The 16,207-nt window shown below is 48.2% G+C and overlaps 1 protein-coding gene across 1 annotated transcript in view; it reads left to right on the top strand.

The window, feature by feature from the left end:
* Nucleotides 1-16,207, top strand: part of LOC146009569 (pendrin-like) — a 61,656-nt gene that overhangs the window by 16,308 nt on the left and 29,141 nt on the right. The window contains exons 3-4 of the mRNA XM_083150016.1: nucleotides 2,109-2,260; nucleotides 8,882-9,021. Of these exons, the coding sequence (XP_083006142.1) occupies nucleotides 2,109-2,260; nucleotides 8,882-9,021 (292 nt within the window). The remainder of the gene's footprint in view (nucleotides 1-2,108; nucleotides 2,261-8,881; nucleotides 9,022-16,207) is intronic.

Below are 16,207 nucleotides of genomic sequence, written 5' to 3' on the forward strand. Positions count from 1 at the left end.
TAGATAATTAATAAATCCATAGCTAAATAAATACACAGATAGATAGGTATATAAATAGCTAAATCCATAGATAAATAAATAAACTGATAGATAGGTATATAAATAGCTGGTACTTATGTATTATCTGGGCTGCCGATTTTTTGATTGTATGCCTTAACTTAAGGCATACAATTAGATGCGATGCGATGACCCGATTTTTCCATAGGATTCAATGTTAAAATGGACTGAGTCCATTTTAACATGGAATTCAATGGGAAAAGGGGTCCTTTTCATACCCCTACTATCCAAGTGGGCATGGAGTTGGATATAAACCTGTGGCGAGCATAGCGAGGGGACGGTATTCTGTGTCCGCTCGCCACGCTTCGGGCTCGGTGGCTCGCTACGCTCGCCACAGGTTTATATCCAACTCCATGCCCACTTGGATAGTAGGGGTATGAAAAGGACCCCTTTTCCCATTGAATTCCATGTTAAAATGGACTCAGTCCATTTTAACATTGAATCCTATGGAAAAATCGGGTCCATCGCATCGCATCGCGATATGGGGGTAGATTTATTATATGGCGATCAGGGGAATCTGCGCTATCCCCGTGCGTTATAGCAAGGGATAGCGCTTCCCCTGATCTATCACACCCGCTGAGCGTTTACTCTAACGCCGGCGGTGTGGGGCAGGAGGCATAGCGCAGGGGCGATATTTTGCACTGCGCCCCTGCCTCCTGCCAGATTTATGAACGGTCAGCATCGCTGACCATTCTGCCGCCTGCAGCTGGCGACTTCGCCAGCTGCAGGCGGCGATGCCCTATACCTAACAGCAGGGACAGCTCTGACCCTGCTGCTGGCGCTGAGCTGCGCTGGGATCTCGCAAAACTAGCGAGATCCCGCGCATGCGCAGTGAGCCGGCCGGGGGGAAAGGAGACGGCGCATCAGTATTAACTGATGCGCTGTCTCCAGGAGGGACATCGCCGGAGGGGGGAGTTAGCGCTCCCCCTCTCCGGCGGCAAGATCTTAATAGATCTTGTCGGTGTCCCCTCCTGCTTCGCTTCGCTACTGAGGCGAAGCAGGAACTGTTATAGCGGCGCGATAGGCACCGCTATAATAAATCTAACCCATGGTCGGATGCGATGCGATGGACCCGATTTCAAAATCGGCAGCCCAGTTAGTACATAAGTACCAAATAGCTAAATACATAGATAAATAAATAAATACACAGACAAAAAAAACAAAGATAGGTAAATAAATAAATAAATACATAAATAGATAAATAATCAAATAGATAAATAAATACACAGATAGATAAATAAACAAATAGATAAATAAATAAATACACACATAAATGAATACAAAATAGGTAGATAAATAAATAAAGAACTACATAAAGAAATTCACAAAAGATAAAATATTAAAAAAAACCACATATAAGTATATACATACATAGATAAATAAATAAATACATACATCAATAAATAAATAATTACATAGATGGATAGATAGATAGACAGACAGACAGACAGATAGAGATAGATAGATAGACAGACAGACAGAGATAGATAGATGGATAAATAGATAGATGGATAACAGCGGCGTAACTATAGCACCGCAGCCCCCGCCACCGCGGGGTGGCGCTGTGCATGTGGGGGCGCCGGGGGCTGCGGTGCTATAGTTACACCCCCCCAATCCCCCGCAGACTTACCTATCTCGCTGGTCCCGGCGGCTCCGTTCTTCTGCTGAGGACCACCACAAAATGGCCGCCCCCATATAGCACACAATTCTCTGAAACTGTCTGCTGTATGGGGGCGGCCATTTTGTGGTGGTCCTCAGCAGAAGAAAAACGGAGCCGCCGGGACCAGCGAGATAGGTAAGGCTGCAGGGGATTGGGGGGGTTTGCATGGGCGGCGGGGCGGCGGGGGATTGGGGGTGCTTGGTGGGGCAGCGGCGGGGGGGGGGGGGGGCGCCCCCCCCCCTAACGGCAGGGGGGCGCCCAAAACTTAGTTACGCCACTGATGGATAAATAGATAGATAGATAGATAAATAAATAGATAGATAGATAGATAGATAAATGTGCACATGAAGATGAAGTTACCATGCGTGTGACTTTCTATGTTGTTTGCCAGATGGTGTTACCGAATATGGACTTGCCCAAAGGCGGGCGCACTCCGTTTCTGATTAAGAGGTCGGTATATTCGGAGCCATCTTTTCAGGATGACAACGAGAAAAATGAGAAGATCCGGACGACATATCGGGAAAAGCTGGCAAGCAACTGCAGGTAGGCTGAAACAGGTCACACTGGAAAACATGCAACATAAGCTTAACGTGATTTCTCACTGTTCCCATCTGTATATCTATAATATATATGTCTAGTGTCCGTGCGGCTTCGAAACACTGCCATCTGATGGCAGCAAGTGAAACTGCGTCTACTAGCTTTGGAAGCATTAGCTTCGAGCGGCTTTACTTGTCACAACGATATGTACAGGGTCTGGTAAATGTAAATGCAACTGCCAGCAGTGTCTCGAACTGAACCCCCATTTTCGGAACTGCAGGGGTCTTCCCTGGAGAGCGCCGCAGCTGCAGTCCCGGCTCCTACACAGGGACAGGAGACAGGTTCTGCACTTAATGTTACAGTGCAGCATCAGGCTACTGTCACTGAGAAGGCGTCGGCACTGTGATGTACACAGTTGTGAATGAGTTGCGATGGCTCCGGTGGGTATATGTTTTCATTTCAGGGCGGCAGCCTTACTTGTGTGGCAACCTTCTCCTTCAGCAGCCTAACCCCAACCTGCAGTCTGCCCCTAACCGTCACCGCTAATGCCTACCCCTAAACCCTGCACCCCACCACCTTAACCGAACTCCCTCGGCCTCCAGCCCAACTCCGCCTTCAAGGTGCCTTAAGGTTTCATACACATGTGATTTATACCTGATTTCCCCCTATTCCGGTGGTTCGGGCCGAGAAATCGGATAACATTGACACAAATCGCATGTGTATGACATATGATCCAATGACGGCTTCACCCTGTCCCTGCTCTGCCCACTCCCTGCCTGTCTCCCTGAAGCGGTGCTGACAGGGATGCGCGACCGAGTGAACTGCTCGCTTGTCCCCATCAGCCAATCCGCTGACAGCAGCTCCATCTGTTGTTCCCAGGCTGTGAATGTAGTTTGAACCAGGTGACCAATGGAATATACCATGTGACCCACGACGGCAGTGGCAGCAGCAAGGTCTAGCGAGCATCAATTTCACTACCCACTCCATCACCGGATGCCATTAGTAACCAGGTGGTGATGGAAGCAAGCCTGCGAGGGTGCACTCTGTGTCCTGATCATACTCCCCCTGCCCTTCCAGGTTATATGGTATGTCCCGTCAGCTAAAACGTGCTAAAGAGGATCTATTACCAACCATTTACACTCACCAACTGGACTCCAGTTATCAACTCCACCATCATTCTCCATTCTTCGTCCGGCACTACCCATCCTCTCATGACCGTGGTCAGTCTCGCTCCTATCCTGCATGTCACTGTGCCTATCTCCGAGGCATGCTCTCTGGGAGAACAGGATTGCTTGAAAAGCATTGAGGCTTGTTCTCACCTGGTTACTTGTTAATACATAAAGTACAACAACTGCAATGGCCTCAAAGTGTCAATGTATCTCTTAATACTGACGACTGGAAATACCAGGTCCATTTCCCAGTATTAAACATGATTATTGGGAGTTGTTGGCTGGGACTATTTTTACACTCCTAAAATGACTACGGGATCTGTCCGTTTTTTTAGGACTCCAATTAAAGGGCAGTTACCACCCCCTCCCCCTCCTCCAGATGCCGGCTTCCTGTCAATCACCCTGGCGCCGGGAAAAAGTAGCCGGATTCCTTCGCAAGCAGCCGTCGCGCATGCATACCACGGGCCTTAGGCATGTGCAGTGTAAGGACAATCAGCCGATGTGCGAATCGCGCAGTAGCAATCAGGTCTTGTCTTCTTAAACTGGCGCCCAGAAGAAGAATGTAAGGAAAGATACAAAATAGCTTTTGATTGAGCTAACAATTAACCATGAAGCGACAATAAAGCTGTTTCATTGGCATCATATAGTCATCAAAGTGTAACAAACATTGGTAGAATGTTGTTTGCTTGGAGCCACCGGCTACATACCTGTCAGCGTCATTGTGGGCCTCATTCAGACCAGCGTATGTTCGCAGCCTAGCAAACAGGTAGACTCCGCCCACCGCCCCACTGAAGGAGCGCCCTCCTGCTTACACATCCCATCGCATGTGGCCGCATGAGTGAAAAATCATTTGAAGGTTGGCCAACATCGAATGATATTTTTACTGTTGGCAAATAAAAGTCAGTCTACACATCCCAGCATGCCTTGCATCAGTTTCAACATGGTCACATAGCAAAACTAAGGCAAGGCATGCTGGGATGTGTAGCTCATCAACAGCTGGAGGGCCGCATGTGGTTGAAGTCAAGACTTTGACTTTCAAGATCACTGACTCTTTTAGGTCAACAGGTACAAAAAGTCGACAGAGAAACGGGTACAAAATGTTGACATGAAAATGGTCAACACCCAAAAAAAGAGCAGAGATAGCAGAACCATGCACCTTTCCAAACAAACAAACAAACAAACCAAATCACACAGAATGAACAAAAAAGTTTGTTTCAACCATTTTTTGTGTTGAACATTTCAATGTCGACCTTTTTGACCCCGTTGACCTTTTACCTCTCGACCTAATACATATTGACCATATTAACCTTTTGAGTGTTAACTTGGTACTTGTTTCCTAGCAGGGCGCCCACTAGGCAAATAGCTTAGTGGGCTATTCTGCGTAGGAAAGTCACATGGCATCGCTTCGCATGGGCCATTTTTGTGCCGTGCGATGCGAAACGATGCGAATTTTGAATGTAATTTATTCACTGCTCTGTATGCCCCAGGGGATCGCATCGCACCTCCCGCAAAATCGCATGAGATTTTATAGGGTGTGCGATGCCATTACATTAGCTATACAATAATATGATTGTATGACATGTAGGACCGCCCCCGAGGTGCTTCTGAAGTCGCTGTCAGCCTCTCGTGGGATTATTACAGTCACTGCTGCGGCCACTGGAAGTTCAGTGATGTCCAGGAGCTGAGAGAGTGAGGCGGCGCCATCCCACTCAGTCTCAGCTCCTTCCTCAGTGGCGCCGGAGCAGTGAATATATTACATAAAAAATCGCATCGCATCGCACGGCACTAAAATGGCCCATGCGATGCGATTTCACTACGTTAACGACTGTAGGAAATCTGGGCGCCGTGCTAGGAAACAAGTACCGTTGACTTTTTTTATTGTCTATATTTTAATCCTCACCCTCTTCTCCAGCCCTTCAGGTGGTAGATAGCAGTGGGTGACAGGGAGAGGCAGGGCTTGATATATAGGGGGGCCCTGGGCTGGATGGAAAGCGGGCAGTGAGATGGCGATGGGGGGGGGAGGCAACACTAGGCTGTAGAAAAGGATACACTGGGCAGAATGAAGGGGTGACACTGCAACTAGACTGGCTGGGGGGTTCTTGCAGAGGGGGAGACAATGGGCTGGGATGGTGGAATCATTGAGATGGTGTGGGATGCTGGGTTGGATTAGGTATTGGGCAGAATGGGAAGGGGCAGTGAGATTTGGGTGGAGGTGTCAGGAAACGTGACACTCGCATGCACTTCTTACCCCCGTGTTGGTCTGCACACTGCTGCAGATCTGTTGCTGGCATCGCCGGTGCTGCCACGGGCTGGCGTGATGTTCAACTGACACATTGTTCACTCTCACCTCGCTGCTGTGATCCAGCATGTGACCTGGCATCCCACGCCGGCATGCAGCTGCATGGGTGCCGCCATGACACCAAGAGTCATCTGACCCATGCACTCCAATCCCCAGAGTCCAGAATGTACCATGTGACTCAGGCCCAGTGTTACTTGTCCAGGTCTAAAGCACCTATCCCATTCCCTGCTGAAGTCACATGTCAGGCTACCAATCAGGAACCACTACAGGGGATAAAAGGAGTCAGTCTTTTATTCAGTCCAGGGCCTTGAACAATTGTCTTCCTCCTGAAAGAGATCCCAGAGGCTGATTTCTAGGCTCCAGGATACCTGTTTACAGAGTACCTAATCCTGCTGCTGCTGCTGCTGCATTGCCTGGTCTATTACTATCAGCCATATAGATTGCTTATACCATCTTCAGCATCCTGAGCATCATGGGCTTCCTGAAAGCAGCACAGAACCGGGCTCCCAGGCCAACCCTGACCATCGGGCTCCCATGCCGATCCTGATGGTTCCCAGCCCAATACTACAGACCTTAAGTTCACTGCCTGACCATTAACTATCACTGTCATCCCTCAGAAGTGGCAGTAAGGTGTGGAACTCTGACAAATACCTGTGCACTGAAGTCCATATCCACTTGCGGGGGTCCCTGGTGAAAGCCATCTGTGGGGTTAGACTTTGCGCCTCTGATCAGAGTCACATCAACTCTGCACCTAGCTGTGTCCACAGTGCCCAGTGTCATATGAACTGCTGATGCCCCAAAGCCCTAGTGTTCCAATACCCAGAACCCCCCACTGGCTCACTGCTGACACAGCCAGGGATACCAGTTACCCGAGCCTTGACAGAGGGGAGATCACTGTGATTGCACTGGCCAGATGGGGTTCTTGGTGGGCAGACAGTGAGATGAGTGCAGTTGAGGCGGAAAAAAGGAAACACAGGGCTGGAAGGATGGGAGAAACTGGGATAGGATACTTACAGGATATTGAGCTGGTGACGGAGCAGACACTGTAATGGCAGCACTGCTGTTCAATTTAGTCCTGGCCTGGCACATCCTCCACAGCAGCACTACAGCACCTGCTGGGAGTGTTCTCTACCGGGGTCCTAGAGGTGGCTGCAGGTCCTAAATGGCATGGGGGGGCGGGGGACACGTGCCTTGGTGCCCCCTACCCTGAATCCACCTATAACAGGGCTGGGCAACACCGGCCCTCCAGATGTTGATGAACTACACATCCCAGCATGCCTTGCATCAGTTTCAGCATGGCCACATAGCAAAACTAATGCAAAGCATCCTGGGATGTGTAGTTCACTAACATCTGGAGGGCCGGTGTTGTCCAGCCCTGACCTATAATAACAGGCGTTAACCCTCCTGTACATAGAATGCCTTATTATTTTCTGGTAAAGAAGACAAGTCAAATGTAAACTGGAACCCAGAAGAAGAATGTAAGGAAAGATACAAAATAGCTTTTGATTGAGCTAACAATTAACCATGAAGGGACAATAAAGCTGTTTCATTGGCATTATATAGTCATTAAAGTGTAACAAACTGTGGTAGAATGTTGTTTGTAAAAAACTTGCGGCGCCGGCTTCCCTGCAGTGCTGGAGCGGGCCGGGGTGTCCGTGCCGCGGGGGTACCTGCGGCGCTGTCATTGTGTATAAAGCTGGTGGCGGGGTCCCTGGAGTGAATAGAAAATAACTAGCGCTATGCGCGCGGCAGTGCGGGAAGCGCTGTCATTGTGTATAAAGCTGGCGGCGGGGTCCCTGGAGTGAATTGAAAATAACTAGCGTGGCACGGACACCCCTGCCCGCTCCAGCACTGCATGGACGCTGGCGCCGCAAGTTTTTTGCACAGTTGGTGGCGCCGGCCCTGGTCACCATGGTTCAATATGTTGTGTAGCTTAAGGGCATGGCCGGATCCAAGGAGGGGTGATGGGGACACTGCTGTTACTAAAATCAGAGAACAGCATGATTCAGCTGTTTCTCCAATTTCCTCATTACACAGCTGCTGCCAGCCCCGCCTCCGAGGTGCTTCTGAAGTCGCTGTCAGCCTCTCGTGGGATTATTACAGTCACTGCTGCGGCCACTGGAAGTACAGTTATGTCCAGGAGCTGAGAGTGAGGCGGCGCCATCCCACTCAGTCTCAGCTCCTTCCTCAGTGGCGCCGGCAGTGTGTAACTGGCTGGCAGCGGGCTTTGAACTATATGGCACTGGACCACACTACCGCTACCCTTTGCGGTTATAAATTCACCTGGCGACTGTGCATGTCGCTGATGGCATCTGCACAGCAGCCCTGGACATGCGCATATGGTAATACATACCTCCAATCTGTCCACATTTCATGCGCACAGCGTCTATTCAGCGCTGCAGATGGGTGAAAAATGGGGGCGTAACCTGAGGACATGGCATCACACGAGGCCATCACACTCCATTTACATAGGTCACGGCCCTTTTTGGGAGCCCTGCGAGTGTCCCGATTAGGGATACCCAGATGTTGGGAGGTATGGTAATATAAGCATACATAGAGGCAAAACATCGGTCTGCAGTGCGAATTTGCCAGGGACTGAACAAACTAGAATTTCCCCCCTAGTACCTATCTACTAATGGTTTTTGTTAAAACAATCTTCTGATATTATTATTAATAAATATATTATATACTATCAGCGCCGGTGCAAGCCTTGTCAGCGCCCCAGGCGCGGGTTTCGGAGGCGCAGAGCAGGTAGCGCACCTCTACTGCTCATCGCTTCCTCGCACTGCAGACTATAGGTGTATGCCAGTGGTACGGCACTGCTGGCACACATCTAAGGTCCTGATCACTAAAAAGCACCCGCGATGTACCACTGATGGGTCAGATCCGATACATCATATGTGCTGCAAGTACGATATACAGGATCCAATCCTATGTGCACCGGAACTCACATTGGGTCAGATCGGATGTCGAACAGGTACGATTTGGCCAGTTTTGATCCGATATATCTTGCCGAGCCATCGGAATCGGATGAAAACAGGCCAAATCGGATCTGTGAATGGGCACCATTACTCTGCTTAATACACACTACAGAGGGCAGAATAGCTGGAGAAATACACCCGCTCCGCATTTAACCTTTGTCATATTCTCACCCAACAGCTGTTCAGCTAGAAGAGTCCTCTTGATTATCAAATCAATTTTCCCCATATTGGACTGGCTGCCCAAGTACAGGTGGAAGGAGTGGATTGTACATGATCTCATCTCAGGAGTGAGCACCGGACTGGTGTCAACACTGCAGGGTGAGTCCATATTAAGCACTTGCCCACCATAACTACAGCAGAATTGTAATACTAAAGATCACATCACAGAAGGCCATGGTGGGGGCGTGGCCTGCTGGGACGTGATCATCCTGCATCAACTACCTGGTGTGAGGGACTACAGACTTGCCATAGTGGTGTGGAGCTGACAGCGTGGCAGAGAGACTCCCTCTTTACATCATCGGAGGACAGGTTATATGTCCAGTGTTTTCTGGATATTTCAATTCCCGGTACTTGTGAGTTATCTGGACGCCCGATTTTTTGATTGTATGCCTTAAGTTAAGGCATACAATCAGATACGATGCGATGCGATATCGCATCGCATCGCATCGCATCGCATGCGACCATCGGATGCGATGACCCGATTTTTCCATAGGAATCAATGTTAAAATGATTCCTATGGAAAAAGGGGTCCTTTTCATACCCCTACTATCCAAGTGGGCATGGAGTTGGATATAAACCTGTGGCGAGCGTAGCGAGCCACCGAGCCCGAAGCGTGGCGAGCGAAGCGAGCCCCGCGAGGGGACGGTATTCCGTGTCCCCTCGCGGGGCTCGCTACGCTCGCCACGCTTCGGGCTCGGTGGCTCGCTACGCTCGCCACAGGTTTATATCCAACTCCATGCCCACTTGGATAGTAGGGGTATGAAAAGGACCCCTTTTTCCCATTGAATTCCATGTTAAAATGGACTCAGTCCATTTTAACATTGATTCCTATGGAAAAATCGGGTCATCGCATCGCATCGCATCGCATCCGATGGTCGCATGCGATGCGATGCGATGTGCCCGATCCGACCCGATTTTGAAATCGGGCGTCCGGATAACTCACAAGTACCCAATTCCCTTTGCCAATGTGTGAACATTAATACATCTGGACGATACTGGGCCATGATTGTGTCCACTAATGGGTAAGCAGGCTATGTACAGATCAATATGGGGAACCTCAGTGCAGGGGGCCTGCACAGAGGTTGCACATGGGCCCTCTCTTCTCTGAAATCACCCCTGGCTGGCAAAACTAAGCAAAAGAGCAGCGGCACTGTTTAAAAATGTGTTCCAAACTAACCAACGAATAAATATATCTAAGCAAAAGACTTTAACCAAAATATAGCCCATTATGGAAAGTAAAGTAGGATAATCCACCCTTATGTTTTATATTAAAAATGACATGCACAGTTTACTAAACCAAGCACTTCAGTGACTGCCAATTTTGTGGCTGAAGTGCTTAGTTTATTTAGGCCCCCTTTAAACTATTTTCTTTACTTCTACTAACTTTGTCCTATAAATGGTACAGATGCATTCACAAGTGTTTTCAGGATTATAAAAAAAAACTTTCCACTCAAGAGGAGGCTTTTTGGTCTTAACTCAAGTATGATAACGGGCTTATCTTTATCTTGGGCATGAACTGCTGTAGATCCTTCAATAATCTGTCACCATGTTGTCTGTGTACAAGTTGGCAATCGTAGGCCTAGAAAAGCTCCAAAAATGTTTCCATCTTGCCGGCTACTCCCAATTATCTTCCCCAAATAGTTCCTCACTGTCCTGCACTTTGCGACACTTTGCTGAGGCGTAAATCCCAGCACGATTCCAGGAGGGACATTGGGTACTTGTGTATTATAGCGGCACCCCCGATTTCCATCGCGCAATTTTTTAATCGCATCACATGGCATGCACCCGATGGCATGCGATGCAATGCGACGCGATTTTTGTCCCCTATACGATGAAAGATTGTATAAGCACCCTAAAGGGTGCTTTTAAGCACTGTAATGGGTGCTTACAATGTTAAATGCACCCCCACGCCACCCCCCCATTATAAACGTGAACCCGAAGCGCGGCGAGCGCAGCGAGCCCGCGAGGGGCAGCGGTATGCGCTCGCCACACTTTCTATTCTCAACTCCACACCGACGTGGATAGTGGGGGTATGAAAAGGTCGGAGGACGCGTACCGCCGCCCCTCGAGGGCTCGCTGCGCTCACCACGCTTCGGGTTCACGTTTATAGTGGGGGGGTGGCAGGGGAGTGCATTTAACATTGTAAGCACCCATTAGGGTGCTTATACAATGTTTATTCGCATCGCATTGTTTGGCATTGTATGCCATATACAATGTCATACAATTTTAAAATTGTATGGCATTGTACAATATCGCGCGATATCGCGTCGCATCGCATACCATCGTATGCCTTATGGTATGCGATGCGATGGGCGCCGCCAAAATACACAAGTACCGGACAATGTTCTCTGTTCCTGGACTTCTCTTGTAATTTAGGATTGCCCTCACCTGTGTTGAACTAATCAATGATAAGAAAGGTGTTTCAATGATAAGAAAGGTGTTTCAACACCAAATTTTCCTCAACAATAGTTTCTTCCTTAAAAATGCTGTATTTTATTTAAGAAAATTGAGAAAATGTTTAGCTCCCCTGGTTATTTGCCCTAGTATAGTGAAAAACAAACAAAAGAAAAACAATAGAAGCTTTGCATAGCATGTTTCATTTTACCTCATATTTGACGCCATCTTCTTTGCTGGATTACTGCCATTTTGTTTTAATCGGAAACTAGATTTAGCATTGGCCACACCAAAAGTGTTAACCAAGAGAATAGTAATTCCCTCGTTTATATGCATTTATTAGAAAATCAGGCTTACCTCTTCCCAACTTGGAATCTTCTTCTGTCTTTAACTTAATGAGGAGTTATCGGCTTATAAACCAGTTGGCATGTGTCCATAACTGCAGTAATAAAATACTAAACTGTTAATGTTCTGAACAAGTCGTCTAGAAATGAATTTATCAGCTTGCCAATCTCGAATGACAGAGACAGATAACATCACCTACTACGTGAATGTACTCAGTCTTGGTCATTGGCAGAACCAGATTATATCAGCTGTTGTATAGACTTTTGGCATCAATCCAAGGAGTTAGTGCCAACAAGTCCTACAAGGGCATTTGCATAGATAGGGAGAAGTTATACATTGTAAATGACTAGTCCAAGTCAATAAAATTGCAAAATAGTTATATACTGTTCTTACTCTAAAGCAGGGGTGGCCAAACCGGTCCTCGAGATCTACCAACAGTCCACGTTTTCCGAATCACCTAGCTGGTGCACAGCTGTAGTCAATTGTAACTGTCACATTTTCAAACATGCTGCATTCATTCCTCCTATAGATCTGCAGGTAGCATGGAAAACATGAACTGTAAAGTGCACCACCATTATGATACATACTGTAGCAAGCTCTGCGGTTCTTCATTTGAGGCTGCTAAAGGAGAACCATTTGGTCTGAAGCATGTTGAGCAGGTGATCATACTAATCTTGGGAGGAAAACGAATGGGACGAACAACGATCGTCTGGGCTTAGAGCATTGGACCCCGAGACCTGTTGCTCCTTGTTCCTATAACATGTAACAAATAGCTTGTACCTTACTGTGAGGGATCGGTGCTTCGAGCTGGCTGCTGCACAACATATGATCTTTTCATACTTGTCTCCCAGTGCTGTTAAGTGAGCTGCCATTTTGCAGCATCACTTTGCTGCACCTGATGTCATACAGCAGCCCAGGAGGACATGATCACACTGGCCCGGTCCCAGCACTATTTTCTCTGCATATGGCCAGAATAAGCTATGCAGGAGGAGACATTTTGCAGAGAGCTCTACGATAATCTCAGAATTATGTTATTATCACCGGGCTCCCAATCCCAATCTGGTTACGGAATAAAAAGGTGAATTAAAGGGTTTGGAGCAGTTTTTCACGATAACTGTTCCGAAAGCCCTTTAATGCATTCAGGCAATTCTAAAATAACAGGGAGACGGGTGTGAAAATGTGAATAAATAATGAAGGTGCATATGCGTTAAGCGGGCCAAACCTGCATATTTGGAAGTATGACCACCAAATGCCATCTGATTCCTCCCGCAATAAATAACAGATGAATTGAGCTTCACATAATGGGCGGTATTCAATGTGAATACCGGCGACGTGCAGCGCATCCTGTTTAGGATTCGCTGCACATTCGACACTGGTCGCCGCGTTCCGGAGCCTCGCCGGCTCCGGTATTCAACGAGTCAGGGGCTCGCTGCCCCTGACCGGCGAATTTGAGCTCCTGCGGTGAACACCGCAGGGAGCCTGAGGACGGTGGCAGGCAGGGAGATGGAAGTCTCTCTGCCTGCCCCAGAACGTTTGTGGGGGGAGGTGGGCTCCCCGGGTGCCAGGCAGCACAGGCTGCCCGCCGGGGGTGCCAGCAGGGGACCGCGTATATTCACTACACCCGATCATGAATATGTAATGATCGGGTGAAGTGAATATATGAATATCTAATGAGCGGCTCGGCTCCGGCCCCCTGCTGGCTGCTCTGTGTAAAAAAAAAAAAAAAAATATATATATATATATATTTTTTTTTAATTAAATATATATTCATGTGCTTACAGCACATGAATAAAAATAGCATGCCCCTCCCCAGAATAAAATTCCAGATTTTTTGACACCAATTGTAAAAAACAAAACACTTTATTTTAAAAGTTCACATTCCACTTCACCATAAAAAGATATCGATTGCTACTCGGTGAATCATGGCGAAAAAAACCTTGAAATGTATTCGCCATGTGGTCATTGAATAGGGTGATTCACCGTTTTAGTCAGAAATTCGCCTTACAGCACAAAATCGCCATAAAAACCTGGCGAATCAGCCTCATTGAATACCGCCCAATGAAGGAACTGATCCATGTTTCTTACTGTACAGTATATGGGGAAAGCGAACAGAAAGTCAGTATAGTAAAATTCCATGTAGCCTTTTAAAATACAGTAAATTTGGCAACACCTGAGTCCTCACAATAAAATGTAATCTTTATAGACCAATTATATGTAAGATAATCATCAGTCACGCAGTGAATAGTAAATTAGGGATTTCCATGACCACTGATCATGGAAGCTACTGTTTTATTTAAAGGACCGAGGGAAGAGAGAGAGAAAGTACCAACCAATCAGCTTTCAGTTCCAACACAGCCTGTACTTTGCTAGAAACTGCTTGGACTTGACTTTATTGTTCATGTCAACCTTTTACTTGTCTTGACCCTTTGACCTATTGACTGTCTAACTACCGTAGTCACTGTAGACGAATCAATCCACACCCCTGACTCTTGCGCGACAGTCTGCAGACCCCGGTGCTAAAGGGGGCGTGGCAAAAAATGGAGGAGTGACCACGCCCGCTAATTGGAGGTTTCACTTAAAATACTAGTTGCAGTGGGAGAATTTGGATGTGACCGAAGGTACGTCCTTTTAAACACAGTGGTGGATTTGCGCATTAGAAAATTCGCAGTTATGCTGTGGATAATGACCCAGACACAGTCCCTAACTGTCACTCTACAGATGTGTATGAAAAATGGCAGTTGGACAGCAGGTTGGTAGTTTATCTCTCTCCACTTGATCTTTTGGGACTAAAATGAAGCGAAAGGTGCCATTTTGTGTCATTTTAGCAGGCACGTGCAGTCAGGGGAGGCAGGGGAGGCAGAGCCTCCCCTGTTATAATGATGAAAATAATAAAAAGAAGATATTTATATATCTTCTTTTATTATTTTCATCATTTCTACCTCTCCGGCTGCCTCCCACCTTCTTACACTGCTGCATGTGAGGGTGGGAGGCAGCGGGAGAGGTGCCTCCCGCTGTTAACATTAGAACGCCGGGCAGCGGGGGGCGGGTAGGGGTGGGCAGGGGGCAGGGTGCAGCAATGGGCTGTAAAAGCCCATTGAAAATGAATGGGGAAGCGGCACTTATACTGATGCCGCAATGACAGGGGCACCAGTATGAACGCATGCCCCCAGATGTGATTGGGCCAGCAGATCCAGTGCTGGATCCACTGTCCAATCACATACATGCAGGGCCCTGGAGAGGATGCAGCAGCACGGGCAGCTGGGAGTTCGGCGCCTGCAGGGAGAAAGCAGATGACACTCACTCGTCTCACCGCCGAGAGGACTGGCCGCCGCCACCGCCGAGGACAGGTGAGTCCGCCGGGTGGTGGGAGGGGAGGGGGGGCGCATGTACCGGCGGCCGCTGCATATGTAGCACCGCCATGTCCGGGGGGGGGGGTGGTGGTGGTGAGGTCAGTGCCTCCCCAGGCAATGACCTCACCGCACTTCACTGCATTTTAGCACTGCCCCCTTTTCACGGATTGTGGAGTTTGACAAGAATGGGGGTGGGGCTTGGTTACATCAGCCTGGTCCGGCCACCCGGCCTGCAGGTTTTGGTCTCCTCTCCGGGTGAGGCCGGAGACCCCCGGAACACGTGTTAAATCGCTGCCACAGCACTGAAGGGGTTAAGCCTTTCTGGACAAAGGCACTTGACATGTTTTAAACCGTATGAGCAGCACTGAGCTGGGACAGGACCCCTTTTGCAGTGCTGCTGTGAGTTGAGGCAACACATGGCAGTTAGGAGCTGAACTACAGCACCATATATCATATGCAATGAGTTTTATCATCCACAATGGCGGAAATTTACTAAGATGGGAGTTCTATGTCACATGGGATGTTGGTTGCTATAGGCAACCAATTAGATACTATCCATTATCTTCTAGAAGGTGCTAAATGAATGAGAAGTAGATTCTGATTGGTTGCCCATGTGAAATAGAACTCCCATGTTTGTACATTTCCGCTAATAAGGTTGATCACTTGTTGAGAAATGAGTATCAAAGTGCCAACCAATCCGTTGCTGACTGTCAATTTTCAAACACAGACTTTAACGTGGCAGTTGATTGGCTGTCTCCGTCCACTTTATCACGCTCAAAGACTCAGGGGGTTTTTCAGACCTGATTGCTTCTCTGCGAAAGTCAGAGTCCCGCAAGCAGATAGCTGCAGCCCCGCCAGATTGAAATCCCGCCCTGTGCGTGACCCTGGATCATCTCGGCCGGTGCAATAGAGTCAGGCTGATTGACATTTCACCATGATTATGGTAATCCATTCCTGCCAACTTCTACATTTCAGGGGCCGAAAAAGGGTCGGGGCTGCAGGGTGAGGGGGTGGAGCCTCAGATGGAGGGACCAGGATTAGTGCCGCAACCCCTGGTTTTCATCATATTTGGGGAGTGCCCACTGCTCTGGGACAGTTGGGAGGTATGGGTCATCAGATTAGAGGTTACGTGTCTGTGCCAGCACATAATTGGCTGGCACAAGGGGCTGATAAAGAAGTATTGCTTATTGGCAATA

This window comes from Crinia signifera, chromosome 6, assembly GCF_055691185.1.
Source record: "Crinia signifera chromosome 6, ASM5569118v1, whole genome shotgun sequence".
Taxonomy (NCBI): domain Eukaryota; kingdom Metazoa; phylum Chordata; class Amphibia; order Anura; family Myobatrachidae; genus Crinia; species Crinia signifera.